This window comes from Pimephales promelas, chromosome 10, assembly GCF_988280905.1.
Source record: "Pimephales promelas chromosome 10, fPimPro1.hap1.1, whole genome shotgun sequence".
Lineage (NCBI taxonomy): Eukaryota > Metazoa > Chordata > Actinopteri > Cypriniformes > Leuciscidae > Pimephales > Pimephales promelas.
Window position 1 is genome coordinate 28,054,912 of NC_142778.1, and position 20,094 is coordinate 28,075,005.

Sequence of the window (20,094 nt, forward strand, 5' to 3'; positions counted from 1 at the left end):
GATTTCCATTTAAACAACAACAAAACCTTTAACAGAGATACTTCACAATAAACCTAAAAAAATGTATTATGACTGTCAATTTAAAAATGGTATTGTAAAAAGCATGCAGTGCGATAAAAACATTGACAATTAACATTTTTTAAATTGAAAATTTTTTCCATAATTTTGCCGGTATAGAGAGAGCGCATCGCGTCATAATTAGGGGTGGGGTAAAAAATAAATAAATAAAATCGATTCTTAGATCGCGATGCAGACGATTCTGAATCGATTCACAAATGTCAAAAATTGATTTTCAAAAAAAAAATTATTAGATATACGTTTATAATAACGTCATTTTGCAAAAGACGGAACTCTGAAGCGCGGAAGTGCAGTGCCCGGACCGTCTGTGGCGTGCACAGAGACGCGATCCATTCCATTCCAAACACTCTAGTTAAAAGCTGACGTGTGGAAATATTTTGGCTTCTGAAGTTGAAGGGGGAAAGGAACTGGACAAGAGCCACACTATTTGTAAGCTTTGTAGAATAAAACTAAAATATTTCGGAAACACAACAAATATGAGAAGCCATATGATGCGTTTCCACCCAGAGGAGGAAAAACACTCAGCTGTACCGGTCGTTGTTATATTATTAATTTACTACAAGTAAGCTGCTAGTTCAGGCACACATTTATTTTCCTGTTGGTTATTTGCAATGTTAATAAAATATATTGTATGTTAATTCTTTATGGGTCATTTAATTTGTACTTTTAAAGCAAAGTATTTATAGTCACACATACACACACAAAAAGATTCAGATAATCGATTTAGCATCGAATTGGACCCATCTGAATCGTAATCGAATCGAATCGAATCGTGAGGTGCCTAGAGATTCCCACCCCTAGTCATAATCTGAAAACCAGGAGAGGGGGCAATCCAACCAACTCCATTTACTTTGTATTGCGCGATGCTGCCTCCTTGTCATTCCTGACTTGTAACAAAAAACAAAACGTCAGTGTGACTGAAGTTTTTATAAGCTGTTGTGTCGACCCCCCAAAAAAACTACCGTCTAAGGACACAAAAGTGGATAGACAATGAGACGTTAAATTCTTCAAATAATATATGTATATTTGTATCTTTGCTTTATTGTATTTGTTATATTGTTCCTCTTATTTTCAATAACTAAAGTAAAACAAAAAATAACTATCATGATATAAATAATTTTTCACAAATAACAATTTTTCATTCTGTGAAATTAGATTTTTGATCATATCACCAACCCCTAGTATCAGTTAGTCAAATGCTGTATTGAGGCAGTTTCAGTTATGAAATGGTGTTGCATTTCCACTATTGCCATTTCAAATGTTAATTTCCTTAAACGATTCAATCTGTATCTTAAACCGGAAAACCGATTGAGTAGCGATGACCCAACATTATGCAGGCATATCCACACATGAAAAAAAAACAAAAAAACTTGCCTTGACACATTCAGGTAAAGCGGTGATTATGCACACCTTTCAACGTCACAGGGAGTTGCTTCTTGCAAACAGTGTCAATCGAATTTTAAACTCCTATCTTCACCACGCCTAGGAAATGCTTCACACAGAGAACATCCAGGTTTAATGATTTCCTTCCTTCATTCATTCCTCTGACGAGCCAAAAATTCCCTTGTTTCATGATCACGTGCTTGCTGCTATAATGAATGGTCACAATCATTTTCGTCATGTCCTTTTAAGGCGTAACAATAACAATTAGATCAAACTTTCACCTGTGGTGTAGGTAATACAAAGCTATGAAGTAATGTAATCCAAAATCATGCAACATCTGCTAGTTGCAGAGGCTTCATTTCCACACGGCATTGACAAGTTTCATGAGGATATTAAATGAAAAAAATCTTACCTTGACGGACTTACAACATATACTGCACATTTTGCACAATAAACACACACATACATACATGTACACACACACACACACACATATATACATATATATATATATATATATATACACTCACCGGCCACTTTATTAGGTACACCTGTCCAACTGCTCGTTAACACTTAATTTCTAAGCAGCCAATCACATGGCGGCAACTCAGTGCATTTAGGCATGTAGACATGGTCAAGACAATCTCCTGCAGTTCAAACCGAGCATCAGTATGGGGAAGAAAGGTGATTTGAGTGACTTTGAACGTGGCATGATTGTTGGTGCCAGAAGGGCTGGTCTGAGTATTTCAGAAACTGCTAATCTACTGGGATTTTCACGCACAACCATCTCTAGGGTTTACAGAGAATGGTCCGAAAAAGAAAAAACATCCAGTGAGCGGCAGTTCTGTGGGCAGAAATGCCTTGTTGATGCCAGAGGTCAGAGGAGAATGGCCAGACTGGTTCGAGCTGATAGAAGGGCAACAGTGACTCAAATAACCACCCGTTACAACCAAGGTGGGCAGAAGAGCATCTCTGAACGCACAGTACGTCGAACTTTGAGGCAGATGGGCTACAGCAGCAGAAGACCACACCGGGTGCCACTCCTTTCAGCTAAGAACAGGAAACTGAGGCTACAATTTGCACAAGCTCATCGAAATTGGACAAAAGAAGATTGGAAAAACGTTGCCTGGTCTGATGAGTCTCGATTTCTGCTGCGACATTCGGATGGTAGGGTCAGAATTTGGCGTCTACAACATGAAAGCATGGATCCATCCTGCCTTGTATCAACGGTTCAGGCTGGTGGTGGTGGTGTCATGGTGTGGGGAATATTTTCTTGGCACTCTTTGGGCCCCTTGGTACCAATTGAGCATTGTTGCAACGCCACAGCCTACCTGAGTATTGTTGCTGACCATGTCCATCCCTTTATGACCACAATGTACCCAACTTCTGATGGCTACTTTCAGCAGGATAATGCGCCATGTCATAAAGCTGGAATCATCTCAGACTGGTTTCTTGAACATGACAATGAGTTCGCTGTACTCAAATGGCCTCCACAGTCACCAGATCTCAATCCAATAGAGCATCTTTGGGATGTGGTGGAACGGGAGATTCGCATCATGGATGTGCAGCCGACAAATCTGCGGCAACTGTGTGATGCCATCATGTCAATATGGACCAAACTCCCTGAGGAATGCTTCCAGCACCTTGTTGAATCTATGCCACGAAGAATTGAGGCAGTTCTGAAGGCAAAAGGGGGTCCAACCCGTTACTAGCATGGGGTACCTAATAAAGTGGCCGGTGAGTGTATATATATATATATATATAATTTATATGTATTTCTATATTTAGATGTATTTCTAATTTATAGTTTTCTATATATTTTTATAAAATTAGTTTATTTAAATTAAAGTTTATTGTAAAACTTTCACATTTAATCTAACAAATAATGTAGAACCAATATAAAGACGGCATATTTTAAATATTTGTTTAATGGCATACTTTTACTATACACTAAGAATGAGTATCGTTCCAGATCAGTGATCCCAGTATCACTGATACCAGTACTGATACTGAGGTCCCTATTACATGGATTTTACAGAGCCACTCTGAAAGACACGTAACCCTACACAAGTAAATAATATAAAATATATATATGATTTTGGCTTCCCACGATCAAATTCGCATGATTGAGCGATATTTTAAAATGCGTCACACCATGCAGCTCAGTGTTGGGCAAGTTACTTTTAAAAAGTAATTAGTTACAGTTACTAGTTACTTCTTCCAAAAAGTAACTAAATTAGTAACTCAGTTACAAATTTTAAAAAGTAATTAGTTACTTAAGAAAGTAACTATTGCGTTACTTTCAAGTAAAATTACATTTTAAATGCTCAAATGTGACCCCACCTCTACCCCTATTTAACGGAACTTAAAACACGTGTGCATGTTCAATTATTTATGAAAAATCTGAATTTTATAATGAAATGGACACTTAATACAATACATTAACAGAAACATGAAACATTGTACACACATCTAAAAAAAATGTTGCTGTGGGACAAAGTGAGACTAGTGAGACTCCAATCAAATGCCATGTATGTAGATATTATGTTTATATAGTGGATCAATGCAAATAACACAATAGATGTTTTGGAACTTTTGATATTTATTGCCCCTCAACAGGCCACAACTGGGCAAAATTAAATTAAGTTTGTTAAGCTGCTGAGTTATATGTTCTCATTAACTATATTATTTTATGTTTCTTACTGTTATTTTGTTTTTACTTTATGCTATTTACTGTTACTAAAAATGTGCAAGAGTTCATTGTGCGCATGTGTGAACAAATGGGGACTTTTATTTTGACTCAACTTGTGTTCCTTCCTTGAGATGAATGTCGTGCTGCTGCTCCCTCTCTCACTGATGTTATGCCAGCGCATTGAGGCGAAAACTAACAAATAAATAACACTGAGAAATTGTATCTGGATTGTTCTTTAGAGGATGGATGATCGCAATATAGTGCATGGACATGACAGACGGAAATGAAAACTTAACATAAGCAATACCATTTAGAGAAGGCTACTTTTGGATTATTTGGGCTCGTCGGCATACCTGTCTCTCGTTGACTGACTGGCTTGTGTTATTCCTTGTGTCCGTTATTCCTGTCCGACTATGCGTTATGATGGGTCGTTCGCAATTCATGAGCGTTAGTCGATAGTGATGATGGGTCGTTCGCGGAGGAGCGGAGGTGATGATGGATCGACTCGTTCGCGAATGAGCTTTTGATGGGTCGTTCGCGATTCACGAATGAGCCGACTCTTTTATTTCAACGTCGGGAGCTGGCTCGCATATCTGAAGAGCCGACTCTATTTTTACAAATTTAGCCTATAGAAATTAAATAATTATATAATAAAAAGTGAAATATTATAGTCAAAGTCATTTAAAGAGCCGTTTGTGAGCCAAAAGAGCCGACTCTTTTCAGAGCTGAGTCAAAAGAGCCGAATGCTCATCACTACTATGCGTGCTTTAGAACACCCGCCCAACTCTACCTCTGATTGGCTTACAGTGACAGTTTACTCTACCTCAGCCAATCGTCAGCATTTATGCGCTTGTCTCGTGCTCAATGGAAGAACAGTAAAAAAGTGTGCCTCTCGCTCAGAGATCTAGTTGGTCTGATGGAAAAAAAAAACAGCTTCATCAGTTGTTATAGTAACGGGACGCATTTTTGGCAGTAACGGTAACGGCGTTGTTAAGATGAGAAGAGTAATTAATTAGATTTCTCGTTACTGGAAAAAGTAATGCCGTTAGTAACTGCGTTATTTTATAACGCCGTTATTCCCATCTAGTGTTGTCAAAAAACTCGGTACTTCGGTACCAAGTCGGTACTAAAAAAAAAAAAATGTTACGGTACCAGCTTTTCTAGGTACCGAATACCAGGTTAATCCAGTTCTAGACGCGCTGTCTGAAAGGTGCACAGTTGCGTCCTCTTCATAACGCTGATATGTCTCTCTCTCTCTGAATCCACTTGTTGACACGAAAGGAGGAAAGAGCCACATATGGAAATATTTTATATAAGAGGTATAAGAGAAATATAAGAGGCCGATTACATGCAAATTCGCAATTTCAAATATAGGCGCGAGGCAAGCGCGCTCATAATAAAAACTCGTTGCATAGCAACGACAGACGCCGCGTGAGAGCAAGCGCTTTGGAAAGAATAAGCACGCACAAAAATATAATAAAAAAAACACGCGCGATATGTGAACGGCCTCTAAAGTGGTTTCGGGGTAGTTTTACGAGTACATGAGCACAGTAGTATCCACCCGACACCAGAGTACTGGTATTAGTATCGATGCATCCCTATTTATGTCATTTAATGTCAGTGCCAGTTCTAGGCGTATTCTTGCCTTTATAACTCAGCAGTTTTAAAAAGCCTTTTCAAAATTAAATATGAATGCAGTTTTAGATTAAATAAAAGTACAGTCAAATCAAATAAATTTTTTTTCTCTCCTGTAGCCTATAGTTTGGTAATGCTACAATAAGATACCATTTATCAACATTAGCTACTTCACATCAACACATTGAGTGAACAATATATTTTTACAACATTAATTAATGTTTGTAAATGTTATTTAATAGAAACACTTGATTGTTCATGTTTGTTCACTTCATTCATTGTGCATTAAATAAATGTTAACGGATTAGAACTTTACAAACAACTTTAAAAATGTGTTAGTGTGTACTATTGTTTATTTTAGGTCATTTTATCTAATTTTTTTCTAAAGTGTTTATAATACAAATGTACAGTTTCCATTCTTGTAACCGTGATAAACACTTAAATATATGTAAATTTAAACTAAGCTTTGGTACCGAAATTGGTACCGAGAACCGTGAATTTTTACTGGTATTGGTACCGAATATTGAAATTTTGGTACCGTGACAACACTATTCCCATCACTGATGCAGCTTAGTTTCTAGAGGTCGACCGATAGTTGATTTTACAGATACCGATATTTAGGTTTGACCGTACATGCCGATAACCGATAATTCAACCGATATTTTTTAAATGTTTTTAAATATAATTATTATTTTTGCTATTATTATAACCTATTATACGACTGCATGAGTCTTTTATGTGCATGTGCTTGCCAAATGTCAAACATTTTGATAAAGATAACATATTGGACCAAAAAAAAAAGTTTGTGATTGTCTGCATTTGAGTGTGTGTCATGAGAGTTTGTGAGCATGTGCATCTGTGAGTGTAGTAGAGAACAAGTTCTGACATTAAAAATAAATCCTGTTAAGATTTCTGATTTGTATTTTTCTTTATTTTTTATAAATTATTTATTGTTCAGACAGCTTAGGTCCCTTTAAACAAAAATATACATATTTTTGAGCACTTTCTTTAAAAAAGCAAATGTAAAGTATACATGTGTATGTTTTTGTGTTAGTCCATTTTTTTATTATTATTACTTTAACAGCTCAGGAATATTCAAGGAGCAAGCCGTTTGTGCACTTTCTGATTTTTTGCAGTGTGAATTTTCACTGTCAGTTGTGTTTTTGAATAAAGGGCTGGAAATTAATGCTTGCTTTTTTGTTTTCAGTTTTTTTTTATCAGATTCATCAATTAATCACGCAGCACACGATTAAAATATAAATCAACAGATTAATCGATTATTAAAATAATCATTAGTTGCAGCCCTAATTTATGCAGTCAGATTTCACAACTAATCACTGACACTGTACCATAACCAGGTTTTGCGTTTCTTAAGCGTCAAATAACAAATACTCTAATGAATTTGATCCATTAATCGAACTTCCATTGTGCATAGTTCTGCTTTGAAATGTTTGGTTACATTCTGTTATGGAATATTTGTTTTTTATTGATTGTATATTTTAGAGTTTTATTCACATCCATTATGTATGTACAATGCAAGTTTATATTTTCCTTCCTAAAATATATTTACACAAATGTAAAATAGTGCCCTGTTGAAGTTGCTACATTTTCGTTTAATTTATTTGTATTTATTCTCATGATTATCATTTTGGCCATAATCGTACGGCCCTAATATTAAACCCGCAAGGCATATATTTATTTAATTGAATCACAGTCTTTGTGAATACACAATAGCACTATGCTATAGTATGGTTTTAAAATATTTTTAATACATTGTGCAGCCTTAGAAAACGTTTGTAATAATTCATGGATTATCAACCTTTGAAAGAACCACTCCCAGTGTTTTGCCAGTTACTTGATATTGGTAAATTGCCCTAATATATACAACATGTACACACAGTGATATTCAATAATATTTTTTTAAATAAAATATATATATATATATATATATATAAAATAAAAATATCCATGTATATAAAAATATATACATGGATACAATGTTTATTTATATATTATTATAACATTTGTCTATGCACCTCATAAAATGTAAAGTATTTTAGCAAAGAGAAATTACACAATTCAGTTTTAATAAACAAAATGTACTGTGTGTGTTGTAGTTTTCACTTTCAAATAAGATCAGAGGAACTGAAACTCCATGTTTATAGATTAAAGACACAGGGCCAGAAATAATTAAATGATAGTGCATTTTTTCAAGTTTCAAGCTGACCAAATTGTTACGTTCACACAAAATGGGGAGAGATACATCAGTTACATGAAGTTTAGAAATTTGAGACACAACAGCATTCTTTGAAGTCAAACAAACTGGATAGGTGTGAATCTCTTCCTATCCTGCCAGGTAAATGACTCTATGCAAAAGTATCATGGGACAGATTCATGCATTTCATAGTCTCCCACTGTGGAATACTGAGAACACAAGGGATTTACTTGTGTAAGCCGGAACATTTGTTGTGTGATCTTGGCTTAATTGGTGAAATGCGATCTTTTTTTTTTATTGAGGAAAAATGAAAGCTGATGACATGACGTAGAACGTCAAAGAGCAGCACTGGTGTGGCCATGAGATATGAATCTCCAGGAAATTTCCCATAAAGTGACCATAATCAAATATGCAATCTGAGTCTGTGGTTAAGTCAATACAGTGATAAAGACATTGCTGTGAGGGGAAATAAACCCAACTTGAAAAGACTATTGTTATAATGTCAGGAAATGCCAGAAGAATTAGAATGTGTATTCAACTTACAACTGCAACAACTAGGGGTGCTCCGATCAGGATTTTTGGGGCCGATCACCGGTCCCCGATTAATGGAAGCTCTATCACCCGATACCGATCATCACCGATTACAGGGTCTATTTGAAGCCTTCTATTTATCATGTAGCATTATTATTAAACTATATTTTACAACAATGTACATTAAGTATTACATTTAGAGGACAATGTATCATGAATTTACACCTCTGTATTTATTTGCAAGCAACATGTCCAGCATATTATCTTAGCAGCTTGTGCTTGGTTATTGGGAGCAGCTTAGGACTTGACATACAACTTTCCTTTAGCATATAAAATAAAATAAATAAACATAGAACATCTGAGTCTTTAGCTTTAGACCACGTAAAACTAAAAACTGCAACAAAAAAGGCTATAGCCAAAATAATGTTTTGAGTCAGACAGCCATTCGTTTTTCTAATACACTTAAAGGAACACATAGTAAAGTGCACAGCAAGAAAAAATACAAATAACTAACAACTTCCATATCTGTATATACCCATAACTTTGGGATGGTTAGTTAGAATTTGTGGGCATTTAGAGGAAGAGAGAGAAAGAGAGAGTGGGGATAGAGATTATTAGATTCAGTTCTCTCCCAAAGCTTACTTCTTAAGCATCAATATTTTGTTAAAAAAAAATTGTGTTTGCAAGAACAGTTGCCAAATTATTTTAAACAGATTAAGAAAGCCACCACTGCTGGTCACATGGTTAGATTGATATGTTTAGAGCTAGTGAAGCCATGTCCTACCACTTTAAGGATCAATTTTGTCCCCCACCAATTTTTGTAACATTGAGGCACGGACGTACCAAATACAAATAAATAAAACATCAACTAGCCTAGCACAGCATTCAAAATCAAATCAAAACCTAGCGCTAAAATGTGTTTGTTTTTGAACTCAAGCTGAGCGCTCGTTGCCGTGGCGATCAGTGGATACAGTGTTCTCTAGCTCGCACAGTCTGCACTCGGACGCGCGCTTCAATCTATCGCCGTTGCGGACGGACTCTATTCTTTCCGGTGATTTTACGAGTTAATCAGAGAGGCTGCACAGTGGCGTGGTACACACATTGAACATGGATTGCTAGTGAATTGATTTTTCACACACCTTGTAGAATTGCCAGACAGCTGAAGCCATTTTTACCAGGGCATAAAAAATTGTTTCGCGAGTTTTGCGCCATCTGACCGCCGATTACACATCCCAAAGCAATTATCGGCCAATTGTGATCGGCGACCGATCAATCGGAGCATCCTTGGCAACAACAGTGCAAATAATCTAATAGAAGAAAAGGCACCCTGCAGTTGTTAATTTTATGTTCATTAACTTTTTAAACATAACATACAGGGCTAAAACAGCTACATGAACATTATTTTGTTTACATTTTATCCTTTTATTTTTTTTAAAGATATTATAAAACTATAATTTCAACTCTTCAGTTTCTCAACTCCACAATTTGTACTGAACTGGAAAACGTTGTGACAATAGAAATAAGAATTATTCAGATTTTTTTTTTTAAAGGGGTGGTTCAGGATTTTGGGCAAGTTAGCCTGGGTAAAAATTTTCATACAGTCGTTCCAGTTGCATAGTTCACCAGTGCTAGGCTAGCGCGAGTCAACGGTAACTGCTAGCCTGCCATTAAAAACAGTTTTACCCATTCCACAGTACAGCAAAAGCAAAAAAAATAACAACGCGGGACTATCGATGTAAATGTCTGTTGAGAGAATAATGTTAGAAATCAATCATATTAAAGTTGTTGCTGTTTATTTGGCAAATTAATCATGGATGGTTTTAATTACAGGTTAGAAACGTAACCCCTGAATTGTTATTCTGTGCTTAAAATTAAGTGGTGCAACAACTAGATTTAGACACATGAATAAAAACTATGAATACCAACAAATGAATAAAAAAACAATATATTGACCATGTTCTGTTTTCTATCATGCGGCATGCACAACTGTGATAACGTAAGATCCACCCAAGTGCACCATGGGTAGAATCAAGTTGAGTGTGAAATCAGACAAATGCTACGGGGGGCGCCGGGAACAATCACGCTCGGACCGCAGCATACGTGCCCAGTGTGAAGCCCCTAAGTATTAACTTGGTACCGAAGTACAAGTCTTTTTGACAACCCTATCAACATGGAGTCTGGTGCAAATAGTAGCTTATTTGAAAAGAAACTTCTCGCTAGCCAGAAAAGAGACAATATGACCAACATGCAAAATAAGTATGACCACAGTTTGTCACACAATTAAATCTGAATGTGATCCAACCACAACAACAGACCAGCATACAAAAAGGGGACTCTCGCTGTATTTAAAACGCAGCCGTCTCTGTGAAGATATTGTATAGAAAACACCAAAAGAAATTAGTGGAAGTGCATGTAGATTTGTGGTCAGAATTTCCATCCATCCAAAAAAGAAGTACCAAATGACCTTAAACGTTCCACAATTACAAAATACAGGTATTATTATTAATTATAAACCTAAAAACCTCCATCCCAAAAAGATGCATAGCAGCCAGGCAATCAAACTGGAACAGGCAAATTTCATCAGTTTTGTGATTTTGTGACATTTTTTTGACCTCTTCGTTATTTTGACTTTAAACTTTGTTTCATCTAAGACTGTAGGAAGCTTGAAACTGACCTGGGTGGCATGTTTGTGGGCGAACGTGGTTTGAGTGGCTTCTCCTTCTCATCCTTTTTCTCCCGTGGCTCTCTGGGAGGCCGCTCTCTTGGCCTTCCCTCCTTTTCGTCCCGTTTCAGACGATCTCTTTCCCACTCCTCCTTCCTTCGCCGGCTCTCTTTCTCCCGTTCCCGCTCTCTCTCCCTTTCTCGCTCTCTCTGCCTGCGCTCCCTCTCGCGGTGGTCTCTCTCGTTCTCCCGTTCCCTCTCCCGGTGGCGCTCGCGTGGATCACGCTCCCGCTCTCGGTCCTGATGCGCAAGAGAAAGAAAAAAATCAGTAGTACAAATAGAGGTACACAGCTCTCAGGGATACTTAATTCTGCTCAAATGTAGCACTGAATGGTTAACTATTTTTGTATTATACACAATTTTGGCATAATTTGGTATACATATCATTCACATTGTGAATATTTAAAATTTAAGTAACTTCGCAATTTAGTTTTATGCTAAAAGCCCTTTGGAAAAAATAACAAAAAAAACTAATGAAAACAGATCAACACTACATCACTCACAGGGTAGTACGGCAGTGGGGTCTCTGTGTACTGCACTCGGAAATTCTCATACTGGCCTCCTCGCCAAAAAGCTTCCATCTCATAATCGTAGTATGGGTCACCATATGGATCACTACCACAGAAAAGGTCGTTAAAAACACAGTTGGGAAGAGCGATAAACTGGGTTTAAATGAATAGTGAGGGTAGGGGTGGGCAATATGACCAAAATTTTATGTCACAATATAATTTTATTTCATGATACAATATATATATATATGGCACAGTGGATATAACACATCCCTTTGGTGTGAGAGGCCTGGGTTCGAATCCACTGTGACAGCAATGTGTCCCTGAGCAAGACACTTAACCCCTAGTCGCTACAGAGCCGCGCGACCTCTGACATATATAGCAATTGTAAGTCGCTTTGGATAGGCGTCAGCTAAATAAATACATGTATATACATCAATCAGTACTCACACGCTAAGAAGCGTACTGAAATGAGTTGTCTTTTGCTGCTCATTGCGCTTCAACTGTTTAAAATCACCTTTATTTAAACCGCAATGCTTAAAAACACATGCAAACGATAAGCTTTCGTGACGGCGTACCACAGCAATGTCACATGAGTGTAACTGTGATAGAGACGATGGCCCAAATTCTCTACCGGTTGATCGTGTTTACCGGTATATTGCCCATCCCTAAGTGAAGGGGTACAGGTTAATATACATACAAATTGTATTGAAGGGAAGCATTTCATTTATAGTACTCACCCGTAAGCTGGATCTCTGAACTCTATATCACTGCAATGCAGAGAGAGAAAAAGGGTCAACATTTGAGTACTTTTTTAATCAACAATAATTAAGTTAAAATTTACATGAATATTTAAGGATCATTGTTTATTTTAGGTGCAGTGATAGGTCATCATTTAGGCTTATTCCATTTTGCCCTTTGAGCAAATGAATGAGCAAAACAATAGTTTTAGATGGATGATAATTACCCATTACTATCTAACAAACTACCCACTACGCAAAACGAAAAAAAAAAGTTATCACTCACTCACCCTTATCATATCATTCCAAACCCGTAAGACTTTCGTTCAACTTCAAATCACAAATGCAGATATTTTAAAAGAAATCTGAGAGATTTTTTGTCCCCTAATTAAGTCTACGCAGTTACTACTTTGTCACTTAAAGAGATCGTAAAACTAATCCATATGAACCGGGTGGTTTAGTAAAGTTTCTGAAGAAATTTGATCACTTTATATGATGCTTTTATTTACATTTAAACATTGATTAGCGAACATAAACAGAAGCTCAACCGAACTTACTGAATGTGTAAGAAACAAACCTCATTGGTTCACGCAGAAGCTCAAACGGCTGCTTAACACAAGAATGAACCTCAATGGTTCTCGCACATCAAGCGAACATGCTTGAGCTTCCAAGTACCATATCTGATGTGTGCATTGATAAATGTTTTGTATGTGAATAAAAGCCTAAATTAAATCTGTTCGTCATAAAAAGCAATCGTGTCTATTCTAAAATTTAGGGTTTGTAACGACATGAGGGAGAATAAAAGATTACATAACTTTCATGCCTTTAAAGCAGCAGCAGAAACGTATCACTGACCAAAGATAAGTGGAAGAGATCACACTCTAATAAGCTACCGATAAGTTATTGTTTCTTACCCAGCATCTCTGATCTCTCTGGTTATACGATACCCACGTTCCCTGAAGTAGTCGTTTTCTTTGTCAAAGTCTCGATCATCTTCACCTATGGTTACGGTAAAACGTTTTTCCTCGAAATCCGGTTCCTGCTCTTTACGGATGGTGGCTTTCTTCAACACCTTAAAGGAAAGCAGATTTTTTTTAAGTTGGAATCTTACAATGTCTTCCTTAATATAATGTATTTTGATACACAGGCTATGCTAAGTATAATACTTTCATTATGTTATCTCAGTTACAGAGTTGAAACTTGTGATCACAAAACCATTGCTCAACACACTAAAGACTTATTTGAATGGAGGTATAATAGTACTAATATAATATTACTTACCTAAAATTTTTAAACCTCTTTAAATAGTTGACTCAAAAAGGACCAAACAAAGTACGATGGTGAAAACTGTACCTCTTTGGCATGTCTAAGGCCTCTTTCCCAGGCACTCTCCACCGGAGGATCTACAGGCGGCGGAGGGGGAGGCAACTCTTCAGCAGCAGGGGTTCCCTGAAAGAAATGACGATTCAAATGTTGAGTTGAAAATGAAACAATTTCAATTCAAGAAGAAACAAAATAGTAGAAAACAAATGCATACCCAGGGGTTAGCAGGCATGAGGGGGTGAGGTCCTCCTCCAGGAGGAGCTCCGTTAGGAGAGAAGGGGTCTGGCTTGGAGATGAGGGAGTAATTGCCTTTATCGTTGACTCCTGGATGGATGAACCTACAGATCATGCCCCATGTGCAGTTACCTGTCAGAGACCAGAGAGAAGCCATTATGATATTTAAATATATTGAGCTTATTGAGCTGATATATAAAATCATTTTTTAATGTATATATATGTATAAAAAAAAATATCATTCCAGTTGATACCTTTTTGTACCTTCATGGTAAGCTCAATATATCGTATCATGTATACTGTATCATATGACGACAACTCGTACATGGGCATTTTTTTTTACAGGGAAAAAAATGCCCCTGTACGAGTTGTCATCAAATGGTACAGTTAAGCAATCTCACGAGCATAAAGAGTGCACACGAGTGCTTTTTTATCCTGAATAGCATATGTGAAAATGAGATATTGATTTTACACAAAAGTTCAATCAAAAAGTTAATAGTGTAATATTTTAGACAAATATTTTGCTCAATTGTGCCAACAACAATATTACCTTTAAAACCAGAGCAGAAGTGTTGTACATTTCCTAGCAATAGACAGCAGTGTTTCGTTACTGAATGAATCCGCGTTTTGAGTTAATCGGTGAAGTAATGATTCAACGGCCAATTCATAAAGAGATTCCTGAATGAACCGTATGAACAAATTGAATAAATGAATGAATGACATTTACTCAATGACATTTACCACCATCTACAGGTAGTTTTAGTTTCTTATTTAGAAAAATTTCATTAAAAAAATAATTTCATGTTATAGGGATTTCCCCCACCCAAAATTACAATTGTGTTTATTTACTTTTACTTAACCTCATGTAATTTCAAACCTGTATGACTTTCTTTTGCGGAACATAAAATTAAAAGAGAAAGAAAATACATTCCTTTCTTTATTATCAACAACATGAAATGCTTTAAATATCACAGATAATGTATAATTATGAAAGAAAGTAATAATTATGAGTATAACAAAAATATTACATAAAAAAGTTTTATAAAAGAGTTTCAAATAATTTAAAAACTTGCTAAAAATAATATAAAAATATTTTGTTTACCCGCATGTCATGTAACTACTAACCTACATTAGTGAACCATGAGCTTTATTATATTAATTATCTTACAATCATTATCATTTTTCTTACAATAATATTTTAGGTCAAAAGCTGGGAAATCCCTGCATGTACATTTGAAATAACATGAATTTGTAGAAAGTATTTAAAGTATCTGTTAGAAAGTATAATTTAAAAGATAAAAATGTAGTTGTAGTAGATTACAAATGAAGTTTGAAGTTGCTGATTCCGATTTTCTTTTCAAGAATTATAATTGACAAAATATGCAAACAAAAATCTACTTTTCTTCAATGCAAAATTGTATTCTCATAAACAAAACAAGCAAAATGTCAGTAATGAAATAAGAACAAATAAACAAATTGCAAACAATAGCACAAATAAATGCAATAAAAACAGCTTTAAGTTTAAGTTAAAGTTAGACAGTAGATTTGTATTCTCAGCTAACAAATACTACAGAATGTTAAGTAATCAACTGGATAGTTAATTCATTGTAAAACTTAAATACAGATTAATGCTTAATCATAAAAGTTATTCAGTCAAAAGCAGCGAGTGATTTTCTCAGTCTTTTGTTCTTTGATTAACCTGACAGACAGCAGCAGGAATATTAGGCTGCTGTCACTTTAAGTATGCGTTTTCTCTCAAATACTTACGTTCCAAAATTGACTGTTTAACTGAAAACTTGCCAAGATGGGCATTTTGACAATTTTGTGTGAATTTGACCGTTTAAGAGCATAACCACTCATTTCAGTACTTGCAACTCATTGATTGAAAGGCGGCTTTTTGTGCGTGCCCCTTATATAGATCAGTGGTGGGTACACTTTTGGTGTGAAGAGCGAAAGCTGCAGAAATTAAGGGGTCCAGCCCAGTACTAGCCAGATATAACAAATAAAGTGACCAGTGAGTATGAGTGAGTGATTGTCTGATGTCTGTGTGTGTCTAAACTATATTTTGGTGACAAATTGGTACCCACAAGTGACTAAAACCTAATAATATTTCCAAAAACCTCCTTTTTGTGTCATCCTCATTTGTAAATCTGGTATAAAAATAAAGTAATTCAAGTTTTTTTTAAATGTAAAAATGCAGAAAGTTTCGTGTGATGGGTAGGTTTAGTGTAAGGGGATAGAATATACAGTTTGAACAGTATAAAAACCATTACGTCTATGGAATGTCCCCATTCAGATGTATGTGTGGTTTCATACTTTTTAAATAATTAAATTAATTTATCACGTTAACATCAAAACCACCTGCTTGTTTGCAGGATTTGCTCTGAAGATACATTTGCTCAAGGTAAAGACAATGTATTCAATTGCTCCCCCTACTGTTGTAATTTGGGTATATACATCAACTAAATGAATGACATCCATATCAAACTTGATAAACTTTCCTTGATAACAGACTTTCTATGTATTACCTATTATAAAAAAAGACTACAAGTTAGCTCAGATATTAGCCAAATCATTACATTTACAAATGCTGTATTAGAAGATGTATAACCATTCAGAGAATTCAGACGAATGAAGAACTACCTTTCATGAAAAACCTGCAGATAGGTCGGGGTCGGATCTTTCTGTCCATGGGGTCCTTAACCTCCCCTTCTTCAAGGTCATCATCCTGAAATGAACAGGAAAAAAAACACCTATTACAGCAATTCATAAAAACGGGTTACTGATGTTATTGTTTTAATCTAAATCAATGGCAAATCATTTACTCTACCATTCAAAAGTTTGGGGTCAGTAAGATTTTTTAATAAGAAATTACTCAGCAAGGATGCATAAAATGCATCAAAAATTACAGTAAAGACTTGTTCACAGTGTTACAAAAGATTCCCATTTCAAATAGCCTACCGGTAAATCCTATTCTACAATATTTTCATAAAAGAATCCCAAAAAAGTTATCACAGTTTACACAAAAATATTAAGCAGCACAACATTGATAAATAATAAGAGATGTTCTTGAATTCAACATATTAGGCTGATCATATTAGGATCATGTGACATTGAAGAAGACCGGAGTAACGGTGCTGTTCCTTTGCCATTCAGGAATAAATTAAATTTTAAAATATATTAAAACAGCTATTTTTAATTTAAAAAATATTTCTCACTGTTGATGTTTTAAATGGACAATGAATTAATAGAGCAATGGTGACTTTTTTTCAAGAAAATAAAATAATCTGACTGCCCCCAAACGTTTGAATGGTAGTGTGTGTGTGTGTGTGTGTGTGTGTGTGTGTGTGTGTGTATATATATATATATATATATATATAGGTGATCCATTGAGAGATTAAGTATTTTCTGATTTATATTGATTTTAATTTTTTTGATTATTATTTATTAGATATTTTTTGATATTGATTTATTTTGATTTAAAAAAATATATATTCAAAGGCTCCCTCGACTGTTGTGGCCTGGCCAAACAATCCACAAATGTTGAATGAACTAAACTAAGAAAGGATAAATGTTTCATCATGAAACCATTAAAACTGTTACAAATGGCTCAGCAGCAGTGAACTGAGATTGAACAGCTCCATTATCATCACAAATGATTTAAAAATACTTACATCTATCTCTCCCTCATCAATCTCTCCATCATCTTCCTCTTTCTTTTTATCACGGAAAGAATCTCTCCTGCCTCTTTCCCGTGAGTCTTCCCTTGAATTTCTCAGTGGAGTGTCTTTATCTGGAGGCAGAATTGGTTTTCTTTCCTTTTTCTTCCGTCTCTTCTCCTCCTCTTCGTCATCCTCTTCCTCGTCTTCTCCATCCTCCCCAGCAGGACCCTTCTCTGCATCGTCCTCCTCAGGAGCAGCAGCGCTAATCTCTTCTGGAACCTCCTCGTCATAATCCAGCTCATGTTCATCCAGATCTCTGGACACAGAAGATTCATCCTTCAAATCACTCACTACCATCGCCGCCCTCCTTCGCCTCCTCCTCTCTTCTTCCTCATCATCGTCTTCCTCAAGCTCTGCACGGCCTGGCTTGGTGTTCGGCTCATCCTCCTCGTCTCGTTCCTCCTCCGCCTGGGTGAAAGGTAGCTCGTGTTCTGGGCCCGGTGAGTCAGGATCCGGTGATCTCGGCGTCTCAAGGATTTCTTCCTCTTCCTCCTCCAGGAAAGCATTCCGCCTGCTTCCTCGAACCGTCGAATTAAGGTTTTGTTGGTGGATGTCTTCCCTCTCCTCTCGGTCTATCTTGTCGTCTTCCAGGTCTGAAATATCCTCTGGATCTTCTGCACCAGTAGCTGCTCTGTCTCCATCCTCAAAATCTGAGTCTCCTCCACCCTGTACTTCATTTTCATCATCATTCAAGAGCTCACTGTCTGACACTCCCTTGTCTACTTCCGCCGGGGACTCAGGCGACTCCAGCAACTCGTTGTCAGAGAGACCCTTCTCTTCCTCCTCGGGAGATTGTGGGGACTGGGTGGGGCTCTCAGGCGTATCCATCAGCAAGAACTCTGAAGTAGACATTCGAATGAAAGCCAAACAGTTAATTCAAACTTATTCAACATTGAAAACAGACAATTTATCTTCAACCCTCTACAGCAGAATTACAACACTGGCTGCAATAATATCTAACATATTTGTGGTTGTGTATACATAAAACAATGACCTGTACCACAGCAACAGTTTAGACAAGAACAAAAGAGGCTTTGCTTGCTGACACTACTGAAAACACCTTTAAAACAACTTTAGTAAAAACATATTTGGCATGTTTTTTAAAAAGAATATTACTACATTATATTCAATAATACATTTCATGAAAACATAATAAATTAAAGTCTGCTAAAAAAAAAAATAGCTCCTAAAGCTCATCTTGCTAACAAACAAACAAACAAACTAACGTTAGTGTTAAGGATTTGTCTACCTGACGGTTGACTTGATACTAAATATAAAACCATTATAAATATTCCTATTATCAACATATCAAGAAACTTAAACATATTTTTAAATGAGCTATCAATTGTAAAATTACTAAAGAAAAAGCTTTACTGTGGTGTGGAAGATATCTTGTACAAAACTGCCATACAATTTTGAATGACAGTAGTGGCTGGCTAAAACAAAGTTAAGATAATATCAATGTTATTTAGGAGAAAAATATAGTTACCATGATAATTTTATGCAAATGTAGTCCTGAATATATGTAGCTCATATTAAACGAATGAATTACCTTACTAGTTCTTCCATAATAACACCTCTGACTATATTAGCCTGCTAACGTAAAATAGCTTAAACGAATTCAAACTTTAAAAATCAACTTCCCATACCACACAAAGGCCAATCATTGAATCATCTGGAACTTGTTTACCTTTTTAGATCTAAGGCAATGGATTCACGAGAGGGAGACCGACACATGTCTTACTAGCCGCTTTATCTTTAACGGGAGAGCTCGTTGATGGCGATGCGGCTAACAGGCCCGAATCCTGCCCGCACACTAGAAAACGACACCATTTCCGACATTTCCCGAACGACCGCGTCGCTTAAACGCCGAGACTCGAGCTTAAATAACACATACGTAACTTTCTAAATCTAAATGCGCGACTTACGGCGTTGCACAATGTTTCTTCGATGCGCACTGGCTAAAATCTCATGCAACAATAAAGCGTTCCCTCCTGCACAACACACGGACATCGCGTATTAAAACACATTCGGTCACCTTTCAAACCACAGAGTCTCGAGAGACGGGGTCTCGGTGTAGGGAGTCACCCGGTCTCTTTCCTTGGGGTGACTGTGCTCAAAAACTGAACGATCTGTCTGGGGTTCTTATTTTTCTCTACCGGAGAAATTCATAAACCCTGCACGACACAGTGAAAGCGGCCATTACCCAGACGTCATCAAAGCTCGACAAGATGATTTTTTGAACAGAATACAATTCAAAAAGAAATATTATAGGAGTACATTATTATTAATCATTGCTAGGAAACAATAA

At 36.4% G+C, this 20,094-nt stretch overlaps 1 protein-coding gene across 6 annotated transcripts in view; it reads right to left on the reverse strand.

Moving 5' to 3' along the window:
- zc3h18 (zinc finger CCCH-type containing 18) overlaps positions 1-20,006 on the reverse strand; it is a 37,477-nt gene extending 17,471 nt beyond the window's left edge. For 5 of the 6 annotated variants that reach the window (XM_039692514.2, XM_039692513.2, XM_039692511.2 and 2 more), the window contains exons 1-9: positions 19,822-20,006; positions 17,736-18,622; positions 16,705-16,789; positions 14,042-14,193; positions 13,858-13,953; positions 13,419-13,576; positions 12,505-12,534; positions 11,759-11,870; positions 11,209-11,495 (exon numbers count right to left, since the gene is read on the reverse strand). In XM_039692514.2, the coding sequence (XP_039548448.2) occupies positions 11,209-11,495; positions 11,759-11,870; positions 12,505-12,534; positions 13,419-13,576; positions 13,858-13,953; positions 14,042-14,193; positions 16,705-16,789; positions 17,736-18,611 (1,796 nt within the window). In that variant the 5' untranslated portion in view covers positions 18,612-18,622; positions 19,822-20,006. Of the gene's footprint in view, positions 1-11,208; positions 11,496-11,758; positions 11,871-12,504; positions 12,535-13,418; positions 13,577-13,857; positions 13,954-14,041; positions 14,194-16,704; positions 16,790-17,735; positions 18,623-19,473 lie in introns of all 6 variants that reach the window. The other variant, XM_039692510.2, reaches the window with a different exon arrangement.
- Between the last annotated feature and the right edge of the window lie 88 nt (positions 20,007-20,094).